The 25,160-nt window shown below is 41.4% G+C and overlaps 1 protein-coding gene across 10 annotated transcripts in view; it reads right to left on the bottom strand.

Moving 5' to 3' along the window:
- eya1 (EYA transcriptional coactivator and phosphatase 1) overlaps positions 1-25,160 on the bottom strand; it is a 62,861-nt gene that overhangs the window by 7,877 nt on the left and 29,824 nt on the right. For 3 of the 10 annotated variants that reach the window (XM_004546623.3, XM_004546624.4, XM_004546625.4), the window contains exons 2-12: positions 24,524-24,651; positions 23,832-23,897; positions 22,438-22,515; positions 19,887-19,953; positions 19,361-19,506; positions 18,357-18,494; positions 14,077-14,159; positions 12,336-12,522; positions 11,565-11,707; positions 10,754-10,837; positions 7,449-7,538 (exon numbers count right to left, since the gene is read on the bottom strand). In XM_004546623.3, coding sequence (XP_004546680.1) covers positions 7,449-7,538; positions 10,754-10,837; positions 11,565-11,707; positions 12,336-12,522; positions 14,077-14,159; positions 18,357-18,494; positions 19,361-19,506; positions 19,887-19,953; positions 22,438-22,515; positions 23,832-23,897; positions 24,524-24,647 — 1,206 coding nt within the window. In that variant the 5' untranslated portion in view covers positions 24,648-24,651. The remainder of the gene's footprint in view (positions 1-7,448; positions 7,539-10,753; positions 10,838-11,564; positions 11,708-12,335; positions 12,523-14,076; positions 14,160-18,356; positions 18,495-19,360; positions 19,507-19,886; positions 19,954-22,437; positions 22,516-23,831; positions 23,898-24,523; positions 24,652-25,160) is intronic. The other 7 variants (XM_012917865.3, XM_012917866.4, XM_076888123.1 and 4 more) reach the window with 6 other exon arrangements.

The raw sequence follows: 25,160 nt of genomic DNA, 5'->3' as shown, positions 1-25,160 counted from the left end.
TGTTAAGACACCAAAACCTAGAAAGGACTTCCTTGTTTTAAGTCAGTCTAACTGAGGCCAAATGCTGACGTTATTACATTCCTCCCTAATGCTAGAGCAGGGTAAGGGTAAGGGCTTTGGACCGTAAACCTTTTTTATTTTACTGGTTCCCATCTGAACAAATTTTTCATCTCCCTGGATTTGTGGAGAGAGGGAGGGAAGAGCGACGTGAAGAAAAACTCAAACCAGCTGTTCTTTAACAGAATTAAAATCTTGACCCCCAACCCCAGCTCTAATGCAGCCATTCTCTCGCCAAGCCTCTCCCAGCAAGCCCCGAGATCCAAAGAGGAAAAGACTTTGACCCTGTGACCCTCTCCCCTCCTCTCTGGGGCTCTGGCACCCCGATAAGGGGGTGGAAGGGTAGAGAGGTGGAGATGGAGAAGAGAAACGGGTAAAGGCTGGGGGATAGAGTCCAAAGTGACCTCACATGGAGTGAGTTTGAAGCAATGTGTTTCAGAAGATGAACTGCCAACTGACATGGGTTGCAAGTGGGGAGTTGTTGCTCTGTCGGCCTAATCTGTTTCCAGACACTCGCTGGCAGATCTTTAATAGTTGAAGAACTCGACAATTTGTCCCAGCTTGAGGGTCTGTTGCCAACAAACTTGTAGATAATTTGTGTTCACAAATAATCCCCAAATTTTCCAGAGAATAGCTCTCAACCCAGGCATATTGTTCCACGTAATTCTGTAAGCAGTAGAGGCGTGTGTGCTTGTTTCAGAAAACAAAAACAGCATCCTGGGTTAAGCACCTCATTAAGCTTCGTTTTAAAGACCTCCCATTTCGACGTAAGTGACTGGAATGCTTTTGTTATCTAGTAATGATCTGTTCACGAAGCAGACACAATAGGCTGATGAGCAGCTTCTGCTACCAATTTCACTGAGTTGGTTACAAAATTCTATCCAAATTTATTGAGCCTTGTTTAAAACAGCTCCCTATATTCTTCACTTGTAATGTTTTCTTTCAGAGTATGACACCGAGCGTGTATCAAAGCATATCTGAGAACACTGTTAGCACGTTAATAATGGAGCTATTTTAGGTCGTACAAGCGATACTTCACTATGGCATGAAGCACATTAATACGTCTCTGTAATTAAGCCAAACTGGAGCCATTGTACCTGCTGCCTGATTACGAATGATTTTTCATGGATGGGTCCAAATATTTAACCTAATAAACACATCAAACCCCAACAAATGTAAATTGTTAAACATTCAAAGGGGCCAAGAAAAATACAGGGTTTTGGAGTTTAAATGTCTGCACCATTTCAGCTTCATTGTTTCTGAAATGTTTACATAGTTTTTTGATTATGTTACAATGCTTTATTAATAGATGAAAAGGCTTTTTTGGTGTGTGTGTGTGTGTGTGTGTGTGTGTGTGTGTGTGTGTGTGTGTGTGTGTGTGTGTGTGTGTGTGTGTGTGTGTATTTTGGGTTGCTGGATGAATGAGAAGACTCAACTCAACAATTACGTTTCCCAGCTGGGGCTGGCATAAACCTCTGCACTGGCTCCCTGGGAAAGCTAATAGAGGAGGTTGCTGTGGGTAATGTCGTACAGTAACTCTTACACATACTCATTAGGAGCCACTTCTGAAGGCCTCATAAACACCACAGGGCCATGAACAGAGCAGGTCGAAGACGACAGAACGAAGGAAACACTAGCAGGCTGTGGATTTTACAATAGTTTGTGGAAATTCAGTCAAAAGAGGGCTAATAAAAAAATGTACTTAATCACATGACCATAATAATTTATGACTTATATATTGCCACATTATGAAGGAGCAGTTTATTTGCAGTTGTGCAGGACTTCATAAAGTTAATAAATTATAGGGTCTTGAACTTGCTGTCGCTTGAAGGCTTAGAAGGAAAAATATTTTGTTTGTATAATCCTAACTATAGACTGACAGGCTTTCATGACGGTGGCACATTGAGGGGCAGTCAGAATTTCTTAGAACCTTTTGAACACCTCTTTTCCACTGAATCCCCCCGTTCTTCCCTCACCAAGCAAACAGTGGTCTTTCTAAAACCTACAATCACTGCTAACTTACACCAGATGTTCCTACTGTACTAAGAAGTGAAGACCCTCCACCAGAAGCAATTGCTCCTTATGCAAACACCAAGTCTTTCTGTGAAATTCATCAGTGGCGTTCTTTTCTTTTATCAGAGTTCATTCAGCTACCGAGCAGTTTTTATCTGTACAGGAAAGAAGAAAACACAAACTAAAAAAAAACAAATTGAAGACAGGATGCTTCCATCTCGGCATCATTCACTCTCTCTTCCTTTTTCTGTCTGTCTTTCCACTAGTCTGCTGAAAACCTTTCACTGGGGAGGAAGTTATCAGAGCCCTCTTTGTTCCCTTGGCATCTGTCATTAAGCAATCAGCGATGACGGCATGAGTCTTCCTGTAGCCCTGGATCGAGCTCAGAGTGGTGACTGCAGCAGTCAGAGGTAGGGAGAAGAAAGACGGGGTAACTCTGCAATGCATGCTACCAAAACACAGAAAGGACCATGTTTACTCCCTCTTTGACCATTTCCCCCCCGATGAAGGTCTAGGTCACTGCCACACAATAGGGTCCACTTTTTAGATCCAAGCCGCCCCCTCTCTCCCCCTATCTCATCTTCTCTCTCAGGTGAGCTGTGTGTTTTGGCCACCCACCCCACACCACAGTGTGAGCGATAACAGCCATCATCGCGAAATTCCCTGTGACCCTACAGGCTAATGCCATGTGAAAAAGGCTCATCCATGGTTCGCAGGTTCTCAACACTCTGCCGGTAGAGGCTGTCACCCCCCCCCCCCAGTGGTCTGTGACCCCCAGCAACTTCCTTCTATGTTCCCACCAAAGGCACCCCTGTCTAGGGGGGTGAGGAGGGTGCAGATGGGAGGGGGGCCTGTGATTATCTGGGGGTCAAACACAGGATGTGGGTAACAAAGGGAGAGTTCTTCAAACCCACTTCATTCCAATCCACAATCTGTGCTTGAACAGTCATGGAATTCAAACAGCAGTGCCAAACAAAGCACAGGTAAGTCTATGCTGGTTTAAAAAAATCCAACAACCAGGAAAGGGGGCACAGAGGGAAGCAAACTGCATTTTAACAAAATGTTTTTTAGAGCTCTGTAGCTTACAGTTAGAAAAGAAAGAAGGAAAAAAGGCACACCCCACAGGTAGGCAACGGAAAGTATAAATTAGTTCTGTGTGATAGATGAGCTGCTCCTCATTATTTCTTATTTTTGGCACTTCAAATCCAAACCGCACCTCAAGGAGAGCAACATTAAATGCCATATCAAATCTCAGTCATTTCAGCATTTTCCCCCAGCAATGAACAAATCCGTAGTGAAGGAGTTTATCCCTGCCGAGTGGTCTGTTGTTTGGACAAATCTGTGCACTTTCCTATCTCTTCCTACACAAATTACGTTGCGCAGGTGTTGCATCTTTCTTTTTAACGCAAGACTAGAAATCTGTAAAATTTCCTCATTTGTCACCAGACCGTAATGTTATATTTTCCATGAACTGATTCATACACCTTAGTGGTGTATGAATCAGCTGTTTGCGGATAGTGGAGGATGGGGTTGATGTGGACCTCTGTGGAGCATAGATTGACAGGATGGCTTTGAAACCACCACTTTCTGTTTGTAGTCCTCCCAAAACACACCATCAACCCCGCCTTGAAACCTGATGGAGTTATGTCTGAGTGCAGCATCAGTGGCCAAGCAAATGATTAAAATAACCACATCACTGTACGCAGACCCAAAGAAGCCCATCTGACAAAATATACCACATATAAAAATGTTGTAGTTTGGTTTCGGCAGCATGTTGAAAGTTGATAAATTTAAAAAAAAAAGAAAAGAAAGTTGTAATTTCTGGTTTCCAAGCTTTTTACTGGTGCAGATCTTCACAGATTTATGTGCTATTGTAAAGGTGTCTAACATGATGACAGTGTTGTGTTTTTGATTTCCTATGAATATACAAATAATCACTAATTCTGCTGTAGTGCTAACTGGTAACTGGTGACTTAATTTTGTGATGCAATGAAAATCACAGCTAGCATCACAGCCCTGCTTTCCCAGGAATAAAATCACCAAGAAATAAACTATCACTAAAAACACAATAAAGCTACCAGTCATATAGAATTGCAAGTACAGGACTGCATTTCTAAAGTGGGACATAAAACCAACAGAAAGGCTCCACAATAAGAGGCTCTGGAGGGCCATTTCAGCCAGTAGGAAAAGGTAACCGTGTGTTTCACAGCATCTCTCATTAACAGGCAGCCCCTGGGTGAAAGTGACAGTGGAGTTTTCAACCCTGTGACTGCAGGCTGGGAGCTATAAAAGGTAGTCAGCTTACAGTGTTACAGGATTGTTACACAGGCATGTGTGTGCGAATGTCAGCGTTTGATTATACACTTACGTACAGTGTGCATGCGTTTCCATATGTGTGTGGGTATAGCTCCATGTGTTTAGAGTGTGTGAGTGAGCGTGCACTGCACAGAGCAAAGAGGCATCAGTGGACTAATTTAAAATGTTCCCACCTTTAGAGACCTCTCCCCCTCTCTTGCCCTGTGAGTGGTTTGCCCCCATGGCCTTTATTCTCCAGACTGGGAGGGTTGTTTTCTCACCCAAGGAGGCGGGAGACGGCAGCCCCCGTACCCCACTGAGAGGGGAACACAGGGGGCTCGGCCAGCGAGAAAGAGGCCCCTGGTTCCCACATACTGCTCAGCATTAGAGTTCGGCCTAGAGCAGCACACCTACAGTAAACTCACACCCCGAGCCACAGCAGAGCTGTCAGTCTTCTCTATGCACTCAGCCTCAGTGGACTTCATTATACACATCACTTCAGACCATCAATTAACTCCACATGCAATCCCCTGCCACAAAGGCATTCAGTGAGGCCAATCTGCTATATTTCAAAGATGATAACAGGTTTAGTATTGTCAGAGTATGATACTGAAAAAAAACCCCCATTACATTGGATATTATTATTAACTGATTACAACCAGTATTTGTTCTGTTTGCTTATTTCTGTAAATACTGAAATACGATTTTTCTAACCAGAATAAAAAAAAATTAATAGAGCTGAGATCGCCTCAGTATGGATTATTCTATACTGAGCATTTTTGATGATAGAAAAAAGATCGTGCTGTTCATACAATCATACACCCTTCCTTTATAATAGAGCTTAATAACAAATGGCTTGTGTGGGACAATCGATCGAGAGAATTGCGCGTGCAAGTTGGGAAGGGAGGTCTTTTAGTGAAACTTCAGTATTTCTGGGACTCATATAAAAAACAGTGAACAAAAACAAGAGAGTGCTGATCCAGAAAAAAATGGTTGGAGGAAAAAGGGTGAGGGAGAGAGAGAGAGAGAGAGACATAAGGGGGAAACTGATCCCTGTTGACCCCTTCGGCATGCCCTCTTTCTTTTTATGACTTTCCCCTGAATCGTCACTCACCAGCTCTATCAACACAGTCCAGCCTCTATTCACACACAGATATACACACACACTAACACGCATTATACGCTGTGGCCTGTGGCATGTGGCCTCTGCAGACTCAGTATAATATTATGCTTAATTGTGGTTTTTAGATGTCCTATAAAGCAGCCCAATGCTTTAAAAACTTTGAATCTACTTTTTTTTAAAGAAACCATATTCAAATTAAAACAATTAGGAATTATACACACTTTGAAATTTTATTGAGCTCATATTTAATATCCTCGTGCAGTGGCTGTCAGAACAGTGTTAAGACTTAGATGGACCACTCACACACCGTCAGGCCACTAACTCTGCACCTGTGTTTCTGCACAGCCTCTGGGGTCTCCCTTTATGGCTTAGACCAAATTAGATGGACCATATGCATTTCTGCACATGCTTAAATACATAACTGCTGCTGGCTGTGGTATTTATAGTTGGACTCTACTTGGCTCTATCTGAGATGCAGGACCGTAAATCAGCAGAGAGGAAATACAACTGGTTAGGCATTGCTGAGACCTGGCACTTAACACTCACACTGGCCCTGCTCAGCTTAAGAGGAGAGATCAATATGCCTTCAAGAGAATGTCACTCCTCCTCTGGTATCATTGTTAGTGACAATTACTGCAGAATCTGCAGAGACGTCTTTACACTGGACACTGTAAAAAGCATCCCTACCTAAGCATACTACACCAATTTAAGCTGCAAAAATTGAGTCCTTAAAGCCTAAACACAAAATCAAATAATACTGTTGCTGAGACAGAGCAGAAGAAATGTGTGTGCTGGAGTTTTGAAGTAGACTGAGCTGCCAATTCATCTGTGAACACTTTCAAAGCACATGAAAGGATCAAAACACGGGACAGATGTTGAGCAAAACCACATTTAAGCATTGTCACAAAGTGCCATTTTTTTCAAATGATTGGGGCACATCTATTAAATAAAGTGCAGCTACAACAGCTTCTACATGGCCAGGGCATAAGGAAATATTTAACCAGCCAATTGTAGCCAATTAACTTTGATCACGATGACTGCACTTGGGATCTCAGTCGCTTGTCTTTTTGGGGGAGTATGCATATTTTCTTTCTCTGTCTCCCATGTTTTTTGCTCGTTCTTGGGCTTGCTTCATGTAGCACAGCCGAACATGGTGGTGAGTAATGAGACTTGGCAGGCCGGCCGCAGATCTCTTCACACTTAAGTATCAAACAAAACATTTCCTCTCCTGTGAGGTCAGCATAAAGCAGGACTCTGAGGAAAAAAGCAGGGCCGGTGGGATCAGATTCACCGGGAGAAAATTGTTAAGGCGTGGACAAAAAAAACTGCAAATATAAAAAATACGATACATTTGTGGACAGTTGCTTGTAAGTTGGGTTTGACATTTGAATCTGCACACAGGGTATGCTTCATACCCATGCATGAAGTGTGCGTCACATTTGTTGAAACAAATGTGACGCACATTTTTCTCCACGCCTGATCCTTCTATTCCTGTGCCCCAGGGGAAGATTTTACACTAACTGTACATGAATCAGGGGGGCAAGGGAGGGGAGGTGGCAGGGATTTCATGCTGTGACGGAGGGGGTCTGTGGTGTAGTGTAGGTGGACAGCGACACCAAGCACACAGCATGACACACAGACAGAGCAGCCACAGAAACACTAGAGCCTGACAAATTGGACTAGCTGCCATGGGAGTGGGAAGACAGTGGAGGTGGGGGGGCAGGGCTGGTGACCCAGGAGACTGACAGCGCATGTAAAATTCATGCCATCGCTTATGGGATAGATTACTAAGAGATTAGTAAAAAAGGATCTACGCTACGTAACAGTTGCTTCTTTTACTAAAAAATTCTCACACCCAGCACATCCACTCCTCTGGCCACTAAAATCATCAGAAAGTAAACAGAAGGCAATTGTGCAGAAACAAAACATACCAGAGTAAAACACACACAAACAGACTCACCTCTAAGTCGTTAAAGAATAAGTGCGTGTCGGCCAAGTTGAAGATCATTTCTTCCATCCTAAGGCCTAACGATACAGATGTTGGCGGGTCCTACAGAAAACAGACAAAACTAATTAAATCAAACCAAATTATTCTGAAATAAGTGTGTGTGTATACACTGTATTTTTGAAGAAGCAGATGAAGCAATGCAGAACAGTAAATAATGAAGTTCCCTGCAAGTCTGTCAATTAACACAAAAATCCCTTTAAATTCTACAGCAAGGTATTCCCATAAAAGAAGACATTAGGCGCACTTGAAAGTTTCAGTCTCTGTTTACGACCCTCTGAAAGGGACCAGAATAGTCATCAGAAATGCCACAGACAGACAGAATGAACCGAGTAAAACCATGCCTGTTCTTGGGAGGGGCAGTTAAATGGAAGAGCCAGGGTCACAGCCTCATCGTAAATAGCCCATTCTCCACATAGTTGTCCAGATGCATCATCTGATTGCTCTCTACATGATAAAATACGATTCCCTGTATAGGTTCTTTAGTTAACTGACAGTCACTCCGTTTGTTCAAAATTAAAACTGCAAAATAATTCAACAGTTATATTAATCCCTATATCAGGCGCAACTACAAATTCCTCCTTAAATTGTGATCTCTGTCAGCAATGTGACACGTGCTGCAATGGTGATATGGCTGCACTGTCTGTAAGATAATACCAAGAGAGGAGTGAACAACACTGTAAATAGTTAATGAGCATGTGACAATGTGTGCAGTTTTCCTTTTAAAAGGTTAACGTATAGGCAAAATGTCATCAGATCATTCTCACATGAACATCTACAAAATTATAAACCCTAATGACTGTAATTGTAATGAAACTTCTTATGATTATAAAATTGTCCATTGTTTATTGTTGTTTTACTTTTGGATTTTCATATATATTAATATTACTATTAATTAAATAACTTGAGAGATATGTTTACATTCTTTTTTTGTGCTTGTTTGTTTTCATACATATTGAATGCCTTTTACATTTTAAGTCTCAAATCAGCAGAATGTCCTCAGCAAGTAAAGGACAAAGTGAAGACAAAAGCTTCCCGTGGAGGAGGTTTTCCTGCAGCTGGGTGAGACTTGTATAAGAGACAAGCCAGGCAGGACCAGAAGCAGGGATTAGAGAGTTAAACCACCTAAAGACACACCTGAGCTTTCTGCTGATTAGCTGTCACACCCCACAATGCTTATGTTTTCTCTAAAATGACAGAGTACAAACCACACAAGGAGAGCTCAATTCCCACTTCTAGAGGCTTTCTCCTTCCTCTTAACCTCCCAGTTTGAACCAATCTTTCAGTAAGAATTCATCAAAAATAATTAGCCTCCCACATGAACAGGCTACCAGCTCCCTCTTCCCAACCTCTGGCGCTGTTGGGTGATTCACTCTTATGGACTGGTTTGGTGGGAAAAGGCTGCCTTTTCTGCACAAGTGAATCCTTTCCAATTAAATCTAAACAATCAGTCAGTGAGGGAGTTAAGAATACAAGCAGGTCACTGCTCCAGCACCACCTGTCCTGAGATGTCAGTGGCTTTAGGGGGACGCCAAGCCTCCCCCTCCACCCTCAAGCCCCTTACCAATAACAACCCCCATCCCCACCCACTTTAAGCTCTCGCTCTGGCCAGCCCAGTACCAGCACAGCTGGCCTTAACCATCAGCTTTATGGTGGTGAGCTGCCTTGATGCCAATTAAAAGAGCTGATAAGAACAGCAGTGTGTTTATGTGTATGAGGGAGAGAGAGGGAGGGAGAGAGAAAAAAGTCAGAGAGCGCGCGGGTGGGAGGTCACAGAGAGTGAGCGAAAGTGTGGATGTGCACTCACTCAGATACACATCTATTTATAGCAAGTTTAGAGCAGCTAGGAGGGAAAACTGTTTTGTATCTTTTTTGTTTATGCCTGGCATCAATGAAAGCCAGAAAGGAGGAGAAGGGGGTGGAATGGTTGTGTTGGTTGTTAGTCTTAACTTTCTTTTCTAAGGGAGTTTATAGATCTGTATTTCAGATAAGGGCATGGCAGAGGGACAAAATCATGGGTTACAAAGTGAGTAAAATGGGCAGAGAGGAAGAAAAACAGAGAACAAATGAAAAAATCCAGAGCGAGTGGCTCTAGTTAGCTGTCGCATCCTATATGAGCTCTGATGGAATGGGCCATTATGGAGTTTCAGAGCAGCACACTGGAGACCCTATGTGTGATTATGTGTGTGCATGGTGCAAGAGACCCTCATGACGGAGCCACAGCTCCCTAAGCATTTAGCTCTCTCTTTACGCAGCAGGCAGGGCTGGGAATAAAGTAAATAAACAGTAAAGGGTCGTGGGGCAGCCCTCTTTCACCCCCAAAACAAAACACTACCCCCATCAAACACCCCTCATACCAGAACAAAGGCACAGAGCATGGGCTGCAGACGCTAAGCTCTCTGACATAGGAGGAGTAATATGTCATTTTCAAAAAAACAAAAACAAAACACTGCTCTAAAACAAAATTAAAATAAAATGCATATTAGTTTATGAATTTCATATTAAAGTCAATTTTTATATCTAGAAGGGGAAAAACAGACAGGATGATGTACTTTAAAGGAACCTATGACCTCAATATAACCATGAGAAAAGCATTCTGGCTTATTTCCCAAATTATTTGTTTTGAAGGTTTAAATTTAGAGAAGCAATTTACATGAAACAACAAATAGAAAACCCTGGAAAAGTAAACTCTTCATTTCATGAGCACACAAAGTTACATGGGATAGAAATGACCTTTCGCTATAATAATAAAAATATATGTTTGTTAATACATACATATTTGTTGAGTCTTAATTAAGCCAGGTTTGGCAGAATTTCTAAGCTCTAGTTTGAGTTCTGGCTGGGCTGTATTTAGTGGACTCACTCTCCTGCCAGGGTCTCCAGGGAGATCCCTGCCTGAGAAGGATGGATTGAGAAGCACTTAATTAAACTAACAATGTGGCATTTCTGAAGGAGAAAGGAACACTCAAGATGTGTCAATAGACATCCAGAGTGCAACTGTTGTGAGCCCCTACAGCCGGGCCTGGACGGGCCATGCAGAGCCCCCCAACAGCTGCAAAGAGCAGTCAGGTTTTTGTCAGATCTCATTGGACTCGTTTAAAAAAATAAGAAGAAGCAATTATCTATACATTGAGTTCTGCTCTATCGTCTCACTGTGGGGTTAGAGCAAAGTGAAATCTATCCTCTGCCCCCCTCCTTTTAATATTCATGCATTTTGCTGATAAAGTGAATGGCTACTGCCAGAGTCTGATGTCACTCACCCGTCCATATCTGTTGGCATAAGAACCCGTAAGCAAGGAATGGAAAATGATGATTGTTTCATCTAGGTCCCAGATGAAAACTCGCTAGAGAGATGGGGGGCAGAGGTGGGGGAGAAAGAAACAAAGAAAAACAGAGAAAAAAAGAGGCAAAATCAATGGTGCACTCTGTAGGGCTGCAAGGTGATCCTCCTGGTCAATAGGCCAGGAGCGTATTCGTGTGCCACAGGGACCAGGATCCATTTGCTTGGGTTGGTCACCGCAACACTTCTCTCACCACCCCACTACACACTTTCCACCCCGTGCCCTTTACATTAGAGTAATCAATAGTGACAAACTAATTAACTAGATATGTTAACATGCCATGATGTCAGTGTTTTAATGGCTGCTATTATCCTCAGTCAAATTAATAACATATTAATGAAGAGTCCTCGAAATTACAGCAAGTTTATTTTGACACATGGTCACTATCAAAGTGGGCAATAACACCACTGTAAGCAACAGCTAGTGAGCAGTCTTCAGTGCGTGGTATATATGTAATACGTATCTCATCAGTGATGACTCACTTAATCACATGCCTTATTGTTTATTTATACGATATACAAAGCTCTTTATAGATGATATGCGTTTAGTGATGACTCATATATTCCACAATGCATTAATAATGCATTTAAAGTTAAGGAATCATGTCTTTAAGTATTAATGTCCATCAAGTGTTAAAGTTGGTGTGGCAGCCATATAGTAAGTGGATTAGTGTCCATGTGTCTCAGACAGGGCGAGGCTGTCTGTCGCCAAGGTAGCGGGTTCACCCTACCTCAAGGTCAGAGTCGGGCGGCGGTGATGGGTTGTTGTTCCTTCTTCCACGGCCACGTGACTTTCCATCCGAGGCTCGGCGCAATCGATCTGAATCTGAATCTTTAATGGGGGTTGATGGACTGTGGATGGTACTGTACTCTCCTGAAAGGAAGGAAAGAAGGAGGAAGGGGAGTATTAAAAGAGCGCACCGAAGACGAGCTTCTATTTGCTTTTAGAAAAGATGTTTAAAGGGACTATTTGTCTTGATGGAGGACAGACAGCATCCTGCAGGAGACATAACTTATAAGACTGCAGGTAACAAGCATGCCATAAATCAGATGCAGAACAAATAATAAAGGCTACTGTGCGCCATACTGATTTAATAAACAAGAGGTAATGGAGTGCATGTCAACTGGAAATAGCTAAAATGTCCTTTATCTAAATTGAATGATGGAAGTATGAAATTATATTTAGTTAAAGCCAGCTGTCTTCAGCGTGAATGATGACAATTTCAAATGCAGTCATAAAATTCTGAGTGGCTTATAATATACAATCTCAGTTGCAAGATGATGCAATAATGTCACATGAAATTATGGAAAATCTTACATCTGATTTCTGTTTTATCTCACCACTAGATGTAGTGGCTCAAACTGTCCTGTTCTTATGTAGTGGAAGTGAACATTTTCTCTGCTATGGAGAGCAAATTCCAAGAGACACACACCTCTTACCAGAATCAAACTGGTGATCTTCAGGTTATACAAGGCAGGTCTAGCTGAGGTTTAATTCCTACCTGCAGGGTTGTCTGTGAGGGCTTGGCTGGTGATGCCAGTGGGTGGTTCCTGGAGGGTGTAGGTAGTGGTGGTTGAGGGCGTGCTGGGGCTGGTGTTGTTACTTGTCATGTAGGGTGAAGTGTAGGGTGAGCTGTTATAATACTGAGCATACTGGCCCTGGCCGAAGGCTGGATAACTTGGGTAGTCCTGTGGAGTAAGTAGGGTAAATTGAAAAAGTTGATAACTTTTAATTAGTTGATTAAAGTGATGGCATTTCATTTAGTCAGACACGTGTAAGGGAGTAAATTGCAACCAAAAACTGCTTGAATTCTTTCAGGGGAAGAACACTCATGATTTTCATTTCAGGATACAGACGATTACTTAGAACAACTTTTTATTAACCCCTATTGTACTTTTCCCTCTAAGAGCACTGTAGGGGTTTAGAGTTCAGCTTTTTCCTTTAATTTGACACAACTCTGTAGGTCACTTGTGTGTCAGTGTCCCTCAAGGTTTCATTGAGACATCTTCCCAATAGTGATGAAAAGAGACGTTACACACATGATGTCATACACTCAAAACTGGACAGCACTGGAGTTTCTGTTCATGGTTTGTGGAAATGGTGCTGTGGTAATGGAGATGACAGAGTTAAAAGAGACATCATGTTCAAAATTTCTTTGAAGAATTTGTCCTAAGTTCACTGCATCTTGTTTAACATTATCATCTCCATGGCTAGTTCATGACTTTTAGGGAATCCTTTTCTTAAATTCCCTTTTCTTAAGTTTCTGTCCAAAAGCCTGCCCAGTTCCAAGCATGCAAAAGGCTGGACTTATTTCTAAGCTGCTTTCCAGACAATGGCTCATTTGCTTGTCTGCAAATGCAAATGGAGATATCTGATGGCTCAATCGCGTTGTGTTCTTGGGCAAGACACTTCACCCGTTGCCTACTGGTGGTGGTCAGAGGGCCCGGTGGCGCCAGTGTACGGCAGCCTCGCCTCTGTCAGTGCGCCCCAGGGTGGCTGTGGCTACAATGTAGCTTGCCATCACCAGTGTGTGAATGTGTGGATGACTGGATGTGTAAAGCGCTTTTGGGTCATTAGGGACTAGTAAAGCGCTATACAAATACAGGCCATTTACCATTTTATCCTTACTAGGACCAGCGTCATAATACTGCCATCGTGACTTTTACATAAGTATTACCAGGGTGCTCACTCAGACACAAAGTCAACATGTTCAGAGAAGAAGTGCATGTCTGAGCAGGGATACATAAAAAAAAGAGTCAAATGGAATGATATGTTCAATGCGATGTTAGAGGGAAGATTTAGATCAAAACACAGAGGCAGACAGAAAGACAAAAGGTAGCAGAATTGAAGAAAATAACTAGGTGGTTTGGCAGGGTAATCTGAGAAATGCCCTGCACCAGTGTTGCTACTTTACAGTGCAGATTCCAAAAAATAAATGCAAACACATGTTCTGTTCTGTCCTACATCTGGACAACGATCTGTCTTGTTTTTTTCCCCTCCTCCTTTCCTCTGTGGCATAATATACATGTGTTGGAGGAGGTACGGTAGATAAGCCTGTGTACAAAGCTTTTGACATTGTGAATGATTTATGTCTGAATGTGTCATGGGTGAAATGTAGCATATTGAGTACGCATGTTTCATGAAGATTTCCAAGATCAGTTCAAACCTCAAGTATAAAATGATAGCTGCAAATTGATACCAGATTAGAGGAATAAGGAGATAAGGGAGAAATCCGCAGCTACCTGTTGCGTGCTGTTGAAGCCAGTTGAGTTTGTCAGGGAGTTATTTCCTGTGTACAATCCTGACGTTGTTGTGAAAGTCCCACCTATGAGGAGAAAAACATTGGAACTTTAAGTTATGTTACATGAAAAGACAAAATTAAATCTGCAGCAGTGTAAATAAAATGGTGCATTGTTAGGAGGGGGAAAAAAGATTCATCTTGAAACAACTATTTTAGTAGGTGAACAGAGGGAGGCCTCAGGGAGAGCTCCAAACAGTGGCCTTATCTTTCTGCTCTTCCTCCCTTATCTGTGATTGGATCAGGCCTGATGAATGACAGTGCAGAGGTGGGGGGGAAAACCTGCTTCCAAGCCCGCACAATGCGAAGAACACAAGAGACTGTTGTGTGCGAGTTACCGAAGGGTGGCGCGTTGAGTAAAGGGGGTGGAAACGGTGGATGCACTCTGGACGGGACATGAGTAGGAGGTGGGGGGTGGGGGTATAGTGACAGAGATGTATATGAAAAGAGGGTTGAAGTTGGGGTGAGCAGCTCTGGCATGGTGTGCTACTGAAATCCAGCCCTGATGAATATGTATGCTTCTCCTTTCCACTTGTTCAAACTATGGTTCTTCTGGGTAATTAAATCACTCAAAAGGGTCAATAGTATCTAATGCCCTAATATCATACATGCTATGATTTGTAGCATAGGACAGCAGCAGCTGTTGGGACACAACATCTCTCCTCAGTGGCCATCCACCTGTACTGTCATGTCAAGTCAGAGAACAGCAGGAGGGACGGTTTAAAGGGGTCATACACTGGTAGAGAAACCAGACCCTAATTCTTGAGATAACAGTTATTGTGACGATTTAAAGAACTGAATAATTAACATAAAAATCTGTCTTCATTTGCATATTTCGATCCACAAATTAATATTAATTAATAAATGTTACTTCTAACTGTTAAAAAAAGGAAAAGAAAGAAAGAGAATTTGCCAGATTTTATTGCCCAAGGCTTAACAGCATTAAACTGAACTCAAATATTTATTTAATCACAAACAATGACTGCGAACTGGTCAACTAAGTAAAACTGGTTTATCCATTATAAAGATGTAGTGAGGGGGATTCCCATTTGAGCAAATGAGCAACAATCGTGTTTATAAAGAAGTTTCATTGCAAAATACTCATCGGAAAAGCTGTGAGTAGGGGCCACGATGTGTTGATGTGACTTTTATGTGCAGATTTCTCATCAACTCAAGTGTAATTCATTCTTATCCAAAATAATGCAATTAAGAAATGATTACTTGTGGAGTTTAGTATAAGCAAATTATTCTGCCAACAGTGTAATGCACACATTAAAATAAACAAAACTAAAAATCGAGGGTTTTGGTCAGTTCTGGTCACTCTCTCTCACTCTCAGTGACAGATGATTCAGTTTTAATTAATTAATTCCAAATGAATTGTTAAAAAACATTGAGCCCAAAAAACAGTGGGCTTTGTACCTCATTTCTGTCCATACAAAAGCAGCTTGTTTGTCCACATAGCCGTAGGGGACACAAAAAGGGCGCCGCCATATTCTTTAAACAATTTCTTTACCTATAACCGTAGTCATCCTACCAAGGCCAAGAAAGTATCCCACAGCTTCAGTGAAAACGAGGCAGGAGATAGATTTACTGTTCCTAAATGAGGACGTAATTACACCTTTGTTGTCAGACACAAACAGAGGGAGTTCCTTTCATCCTATGGTCATTGGCCCCATCAGGAGGGCCCTCCCACACCGTGACAAACATGAAGCAGCTTTCAGAAAGGGGGGAATGATTAGGGAAGTTTTTCTGTGTGAGTGGAGGGGAGTGTGTGTGTGTTTTGTGCGTGTGTCTTTTTTTGGGTGCGGGGGTGATATGGCAGTGCATCCAAAGCAGCATGAAGACATTGAGTTTTGACTTGTCAGTTAGCTACACTTGCAGCACAGTGGCTAAAAGATAAAAAGAAATACCTTTAAATTGCCAGAATTTAATAATTATTTGTGCAGCATGTGCAGTTTTTACCTCCAGCATGTTTTACATCCCGGTAATTATCAGTGTTGCTCTTTCTTTTCTTGTTTAATATTTTAAGGGGAAGGAGATACGTAAAACTTTCCTGTGTTCGCTGAAGAAAGTTCAAAATACTGCGAAGGTTCAATTGAACAATAAGACAAAAACAAGGTGCAAAGGCCGCAAAGAACAACAAATTAGCCTAATGCACAGTTCAAACAGTCATAAAAGCTCTCGCTGGCAGGTTTGAGGGTTGCTCTGTGGAGAACAAGGAGCCACATAAAAGCTGAGGGGACCCCCGCTAGCCCGGTGAGAATGAGCCCATGCTGTTTGGAGTGGTGGTGCTGGTTATAGCAGGGAGAGAAAGAAAGGGCCTTGTGGTTCCCCGGGGGGCATGTTTTCTCTCCCTCCCCCTGTCCTGCTCCAGTTAGTTCACTCACTCAGGACCAGACATCATCCCTCCCTCCTCTCCTCCTTCCCTCCTGCCTTCTGGCTCCACAATTGGAAGTCCATTTGCTTTGCTTGATCAGTCCCTTGCCATGGGCTATGTCTATCATCAGTGCACAATATTTGTAGCAGAAGTTTGTATGCCCCACTTGGGAATAGCCTATCAAGTCCAGATGGGGCTCTCCTTTTAAAAGGCAACCAAGGCTTCAGCTTCTTCAGCTCGCACTACCATTGGGACAGAATGCTGGAACCCAATTATTCACCTAATTAGCATCTGCTCAGCACCACCATAAAAACAATGCCTCTGTCTGTTTACGCTCCTCTAATATTTTTTGCCATTTTCGGTACTCCCTGAAATGCCCTACAAAAAAGTGCCCCAAGTTTCCACTTTATGATTTGGTACCTTGACTTTAGCAACCACACAAAGCTCGATCGCATCAGAGATGAAAGCAAAGAGCAAAAAACATTAATCTAATCGTCCTCTGCCTTGACAGCTGGCCACAGGCTGGTGGCAGCGACACTGAAAGAAAGGGGAGTATCAGATGTGGAAAAGGAGTCTTTGGTTGGGACACCCAGGCCTGAGGCACATTGCCCAGGCAGATCAATAGGCCGGAGAGAGTAATGATGATGGTGTGGCGGAGGGCCAGAGCCACAGTTAGAGAACCCAGGGCCAGAATAGTGGTCAATCTGTCATCTTACATGGCTGTCAATTACTAATGCACTTAACGCTAACATGGGGGAAAAGATAGGCAGAGATAGCTGAAGAGAGTGAGGGAGAGACTGAGATAGACGGAGGTTAAAAGAAAGACAGAGTAAGAGCATAATACTTAGAAGATGAATGGGAACATAATACTGTCATCATGAGTTAAACCACTAAGGGCAGGATAGCAGCTTGTGCACTCTGCCGCACATGCTCTGACTTTTGTTCCTGTCGTTCTCTTTCTGCCTCTCCTTTTTTCAGGTGTGAAGTGTGCTCCAAAATCTCTGAATGTGGCCAACTGTATTTGGTTAAGAGGCGTGGAAGAGAGGCTTCCCCTGCCACATCTGCTGCTGAGCTGGTGTTATTTATTGTGGGATGTTCTGGGGGCTTTTCAGCAACATGTGGAGATATTTCAACTGTCACACTTTAGATATTACAGGAGAGAATACAAAGACTGCAATAGCAGCTAGCTTGCTCAGTGCAGAGGCTTTCTGAACCAGAGAGAAGCAGAAAGAGTGTAACAGATACAGTCCACTGGGCATTAGGCCCGATCTACATTTAAACTGTATGGCTGGAGAGAAAGAGCACAAAAAGGGGGAGTGTAGGGTGCACAACTCATCTTAATCGGTTTCAAGGGCATAAATCTCTGTGTTCTCAGTTCTTAAACAAATGAAAATATGATCACAGGGAGAGAAAAAACAAAGGCTGGGGAGCGACATGGCTGCTGCCTCCTAAGTGCTTGCCATTTTTCCATCTGTGTTGATACTTTTAAGAGAGGAGAGGAAAGGAAGGCAGCCGTTGTGGCTGCACAAAACACCGCTGGGTTGCAACCACTATCAAGGGTGAGGGCGAGGGCTGTGCTGTGAATAAGTCTTCTAATGTAAAAAAAAAAAAAAGTAAAATAAACCTTATTTGAAAGGGCTGAATATAAAGACAGGATTTTGTGCATTACATCCAAAAAGAGACCCACTACAGAAATAGCAAAAAAAAAAAAAAGTTTGCCATCTATTTCATATGCTGTTGGGTTTAAGTAAAATGTATTTCATCTTGTGGTGTGTTTTCTAACGCACAAATTCAAACTTTGGAAAAAATTGGGAGAAAAAGCAAAGAATTCACAATGATGTCCTCACCCTGCATCTGGTAGCTGTAGGGGGCCTGTCCTGTCTGTGGTGTTGTGAAGCCAGAGCTGTAGCTTAGGAAGCCTGTCTGTCCCGGGGATTGGGACTGACTCAACCCCCCCTCCGTCTTTATGCCTGCCCACAATGGACCTAAATCAGTTAGTGACACCAGATCGGTTTGATGCACAGACAACAGTCAACACAGTTTTAAATTACACTGGACAGCAAAGGGACACCACCTCTGTCTGTTAGCATAACACACTAATCACAGTGGATGACTGGTGATTATCTGTTACTGATTTTCATCATTTGTTGTTTGGAAATTTTATCTTGCGCTGAGTTCCATCACTCTGCACAACAGCACACTACTTTGCTCGAAAACCAAAACGCATGTTTGGATTAGGCTTGTTTTATTTTATGATTTTATTAATAACTGTTATTATCATTTAGCAAAGGTCACATGAAAAGATGCACAAGTAACAAAACATTCTGCCCGTGTTTGTGAGCTACCCTGACCACTGTTTTGGCTGAGTCAGTCACAATGTAGTCTCTATGCGACGGCAGATTGCAGGACTTTATTCAAATAAACAGTGTAAATTCCTCCACATATTGGAGAGTCTTGTGGGGTCAAAACACTCCAAAGACTTAGGACAAATAAAGTCTACAGTAAGCGATGTACTCTATGCTTCTCTTGCGATGCCAGAGGAAACCAGTTCTTGTTTTCAGATTTATATCAGTAATCTTTCTGATCTATCTGAACAGCTTCATAAGCAAATTTTCTTCTACTGCACTGCAAGAGAATATGCAGGCACTAAACAACAACTCAGCATCTCTGTTGGTTTTGGTGTACAGGAGGAATTCTGGGAACATGAGCAAGGTACTTTTCCTAAACTTCATGAAGAAAAAAAAATTAGTTGTGCATTTTCAAGACTTTGGGTTAATACAATTTCAAGAACTCTGACATTATTAACAGACTCTCTCCAGCAAGAGGAGGCAATCATTTGTGTTAATCTTACCATAAGCTGGTATGCCATAGGGCTGGCCAGGCTGGGGGTAGCTAGCATAAGCTGCGGCCTGCTGCATTCCTGTGGTGTACTGCGCCTGTCCATACGCAGCCATATTTTGGGATGAAGGGGTAGGAAGAATATGCGGATATGTTCTGCTATTTGAGAAAAGAAACAAGAAACTAGAGTGAGAAAAGGAAGGCAGGAAAAGTGAGGCCCGTGTTTTACCCCCAAAACCATAACACAAACTTTGCTAACTGAGAAATTCCTTGTGATTGAGCTACTTCGTTCTAAACAGCCAGCCAAGCTGTAAGATAGACAGCATAGCAAAGCTCATATACATAGTGAAAGAACAATAAATGGCAAAGGAAATTTTTGCAAGATAATAATTACAACAGATTTCAGAGTGCGCTGGCTACAGACACCCATGCAAACAAAGCCAGTCAGAAAACCCCCATCTAGCAGAAGGATCTAATTAAAGAACGAAATGAAGTTGGATGCTGCTTATTTTTTTACAGAAAAATAAAAGAAACCTTACTTGGAAGGGTAAATCTGTGGAGAGAACTGGTGCGTTTGTCTTGGGCTGAAGCCACTGGTTCCAATAGCTGAGGAGAGTTAAAAAGAAAAGAGGCAAGCACATATTTAAACATTAAGAAATAAGGTAAATATTATCTTTTGCCAACAGAACTTCTGGATTCCAAGGAACCAGTAATTACATTGCATTACTCTATTTATTTTGGTAACCTTATTTAAGGTTGAAAACCGGAGAGTTATAATGAAGCAAAATAATCAGGTAAAAACATCAGGTCCTCCTGCTGACCCACGTATCTCTGAGATACTTCTGAGCCGCTATGACAAACACTGGTGTAAGCACACACACACGACGGCCTGAATCAGTCTCGGCTTGTGGCTTAAGATGCTTTGGGTCTTTCTAGCCACAGCCATATCTGAAGTGACGTCACTGATTGGAGCTAATGAGTGCTACTCGTTTCATCACTGATGAGTATATGCTTCACCGGTGCTCTTAAGGTTGAAATACAAGCAACTTTACAAGATTTTTTTATTTTGAGTGCAGAAAAAATTATTTAACTCTAGATTGCCTTTGTCAGTCATGCTGTATGAGGCTCTGGCTCTCTGTGCAATAATCAGGGGACACTCAAACTCACTCCACCCATCTTCAATTTTGTACATATTTGTACAATTCCCCGCCTTCATCAGAATAACTATAATATGCATTCACTTGTAACATTAGTTCTAAAATTACTACACTAATTATAGTTGTGGGGTATGTAAAATTGTGCAATATCAGCTGTCTCACTCCATTTTCCTATATAGTGTTAGAGGGTTTCTCCCAAAGCCGCCTCACAGATCACCCCTTCTTCAGTCAAACTGTGCAGGTGAGAGTAGGTGATAGGTAGATAGGTGCAAAGTTGAGAAATAAACTGAGACAGAAACATTTTTCAAGCATCAGACTGCTATTCATGGTAAATCACAGAGATGCTGATTTTTAAATATGCCTTTTGATCAACACAAAGCCCTACTTTAGATAAGACAGGCAACTTTAACACAAAGCTGCTAGCAAGCTCAGATTAAACTGAGAATTAAACTAGCTAGTGCGGTTTTAAGTCAAACAACTCAAAATGTACTTTGCATTCTGACACATTCACAGCACAGGGTTCATTTTTCCAGCTTGTCAAATAACAACAGTCACAAAAGTAGTTTAATATCTATAATTTGATTATTTGTAGAAAATCCTCCCGGTTACTGTTGCTGATGCGTGTGTGCATGTGCACCCATGTCAACCCACAGAGCACGTGTACGTTAACAAAAAATATAAATTTACTTATAGGACTCTGGTAAATAATTCTGAATAGAAAGAAAATCTTTAAAAAGTCAAAGTGGAAGAGCTACCTTGAATGCTGTTTTGCAAATTTAAACTTTAAATGTTAAAAAAACGCAAACAATAATAGTCATATTGAATGAAATCAAAATAAGCTAATAAAATGCAAGAGATAGCTGTATAAATTAAAATCTGTTAAGCTTGACAAAATTATTCAGTTAGTTTAAAACCAGAACAATTCGGGGAAGCAACAATCTCAGTCTCGGCATTTAACTGTACCGGAGACGCAGTTTTAAAACATCTGTCTAATCGGTCGTGACATGTAAAATAAGGGATTTGGTTGCGGGGGGGGGCGCTAACTGTATGTAACTGTAAGCCCAAACCCCTCACACACGTTATTAATATTGAACACTTTTCCCACATCAGTAGCACCTGCCACTGGACAAAACTTGCTCTTCTGAAGAGCGCTTTGGGTTTCCCCCACGGAGGATATGGGGTATAAGATTACTAAATTTCATTAATACTGTCAGACAAAAGTCATGCTGTGATTTATGTCCTCCGAGCATATAGTATCAAGCATTTAGTTAAACGGCTTAGGAAATAAAGGCAAATTAGCAGCAGGTTAATACCATGTACAGCTGCACGTAGTGCTATTAACAAATGTTTACAGCAAAGATTTACTGCAGATGGTGGAAAAATAAACCCCCCAAATTTTAAATAGTTATAATTCCTATGATAGTTCCAACAATGCTTATCATACTCTGCGGCCTTTGTTTTATTTAACAATGTGTTTATGTTAGAGTGTGTGTGTGTGTGTGTGTGTGAGTGAGATATTTCCTTGCTGAAAGGAAGGTGTGAAAAGCCTAGGCCGATAGGCCGATTGGGTAACAGCCCGTGGAGATCGAGGGCCACTGGGATAGCGCGTCACTCCACTGGACAGACAAGCTCAGTGCATTACAGGTCATAATTCAGTCCTCACTGACATGGGAACCAGTGGAGTCAGGACACACACACAGGTGCAAGCAAGCACAGCATATATATATGCTGACAGTTGAGGTAGATCCCCTTGTTCTTAAACACACTATCACACAAAAACACACATTGTAATGCAGTTTTAGCTGGAGGGACATTTCCCGGGTACCGGCTTATCAGTCAGTCATCTCTATGCTCATCTGCTGTGTGTATGAGAGAGAGGCAGTCGGACACACATTCACACACATTCACACACACACACACCAAAACGTCTCACCTGATCCTGAGAAGCTATCTAGAGAGGTGTCTGCTACTGAGGTGGCGATTTCGGTGCTGCTCATTGGTTCTGTTTTAACTGCAAACAAAGAAGACACATTCTCAGCAAGAGCACCACATCAATGTCAGGAAAAAAGGAAAATCTTGTCTCACTACATTAGGCTTCCACATTTTCACAAACAAAAAATACTTTTTTGGAAAAAAATAACATTTAATAAGTGTATTGCATGTAAAATAAGGTCAGCTAATTTAAATGCACAATACATTTGCAGTAGTCTTAAGTACATGTATTACTGAATTGTCTAATTATTTTTGGTAGCTAGATTTTCTTTTGATCTCTTGTTATTTATCTTTCAGAGTGACAAAATAGAAAAGATCAAAACCGCAATAGGAAAGTTTTTATCTACTTAAAAAAGAACCATGAATTAAACTTTCATATGAGAGTGGATTCTAGTAAATGTAAAATACTAAAGCTTTCTATTATTATTTTAAAGAAAATAACCTCCTGACATATCAGTACTTAGATGTGGGATGAATGAAAATAAGTGCAGTAGATGTGCGTTAAAGTCGCTGATAAAAAGCGATACGCAAGTACGACTGAAATGTCAAGGAAATATATGGTGTATAAAATCTTTTTAAGAGGGTGGGGAACGCTGTTTGACCTTGATGCTATTATACAGCTCAGCAATAGATTTGCAAAGACAATTTCACAGCTATCTGACAGCTCAGGATTCTTTGAAATCTATCCATTTCACTTCAGGCGGGCTGAAGGATTGTTTTCTTCCTTTTTTGGAAAAACAGATTGACAATGTGGGCAAAGGAGTCATGCTCAGTGGAATCCCTCATGGTTGAAGAAGCCATTTGCTGTCATGTTTTACATGTTTCCACTATGCTTGCTCAGTGCAGGAACATATGCTGACAAAGGGTAGTTCTTTTCAACAGCACACTGATGAAAAATAGTGGTAAATGCATGCATAAACTAGCATTCAGGTCACAGAGCACACAATAACCACTGTATTCAGGAAATCAGCATGGAACAACCAAATTAAAAAATTAAGAATTATAATGCTTATAATGCTTATATGCAAGTTCACAGTACGACCAATCACTAACAATGAACTCAAGTCAAGTCTGTGTCAAACCATGCTTGAAACAGAATGCCACAAAAAATAACAACAAGTACCAGAGTTTCTGAATGAAAGGCACAATAGTTGAGGCGATTGCAGCTGGTAAATAGTAATATAATTTTAAGGGGAGATTTTAAAGAATACAAATTTCTTCATGAGTCAAGTAGATGGTTCAAAATTACAATGAGTGCTTTCAGTTGAGTTGAAACAAACAAAAAACACAAAACACCAAGTATTGTCCTTTCATTGGCACCAACAGTAGACAAACCTGCAGCGGACTGTGAGTTTGAACCTAACAACCAGTCTGCAGTGGTAAGCATTGTGATGTTATCACCTATGGGAAAGACAGAATGGCAAAGGAACACATGACAGTCTACATCATGACTACAGGTCCTGTGTGTCATGAACAAACAAACAAAAATAATAAATTTAAAAAATACTTCTAAAGCTTATCTGACAATGTGGTTCTTTTAATAAATTGATGTTTTATGATTTGGGGACGACTGCTTCACTAAACAAAGGCTCAGATTTGAAGCACAGGTGAATCGCCTGAGTGACTATAACAATGTAGAGTAGAAACCAAATGCAAAGTGCCATCATTTCCATTTGTGGGCTTTGAATAATTACATGGGTGCTTAAATAAACAGCTAATAGTCACGAGAAAACGACCAACAGAGGTACTGAACTGTGTTAAGGCTGAGAACCAGCAAATGTCAAATGAATCCACGCCCCATTTTAGTATCTTGTTAATACTATATTACAGCAAAAGTGTTGATAATATATCCTAAAAAACTTCTAAATATCAGTTCAACACTCACGCTGGCTTTATTGCTGTAAAGCATCGATACTGTGATAAAATACTTTTAGGTTTACTGTCACAATTTTCAGTTATTTTAGGAACTTTAGCAAGCATTAAAAGAGAGAAAGGTAAATGTACGCACAACAGCACTGCACACATACCTTCAGTGCCATTGGGTGTCATGGAATTGTTACCGATGTGTGAGTTGTCAAGGTTGGGACCATTAGGAGATTCACTGCTTCCACTTACTCGGCTGTGCGGACTGGCTAGATCCTGCATTTCCATAGACCTGACGACACACACACACACACACACACGCAGGCACACATCAAATCAAATTAGATAGTCTGGTTTCAGGGAAGGCGCAGAGCTCTCATGCAGAATTCTGTGTACACCCTCGTGCACGGTATAAAATGGTGAACATGAGAGAGTAAAAAGCACAGTGTATTCCACTGCACTTACAGTAGAAAAATACACAATTTAATGCAAGTTTACTCATTTCTATCTTGCATGTGATATTTTTCTACTTTACTACTTTAAATAAAGCAATTTTTAGGCTGTGCTAAATGCCCAGAAAAAAAACAATTATCAGATTAAAATGAAGGAAGTACACAAGACAAAATGTTACACACACACAAAAAAAAAAACTGTGTGGAACAGAGTGATAAAATGACTGTTAAGCATTTTGACAGCACAGTTTGAGATTTCTCACTGGCAGTCACAATTTAACGTAATGTGAACGCAAAATGTTTACTCTTAATTTAGTCTGATGCTTCTTGAAACAAAAATGGCCTTAAG

This window comes from Maylandia zebra, linkage group LG9 (assembly GCF_041146795.1).
Source record: "Maylandia zebra isolate NMK-2024a linkage group LG9, Mzebra_GT3a, whole genome shotgun sequence".
Classification (NCBI taxonomy): Eukaryota; Metazoa; Chordata; class Actinopteri; order Cichliformes; family Cichlidae; genus Maylandia; species Maylandia zebra.
This window is presented reverse-complemented; position numbering and strand designations above follow the sequence as displayed.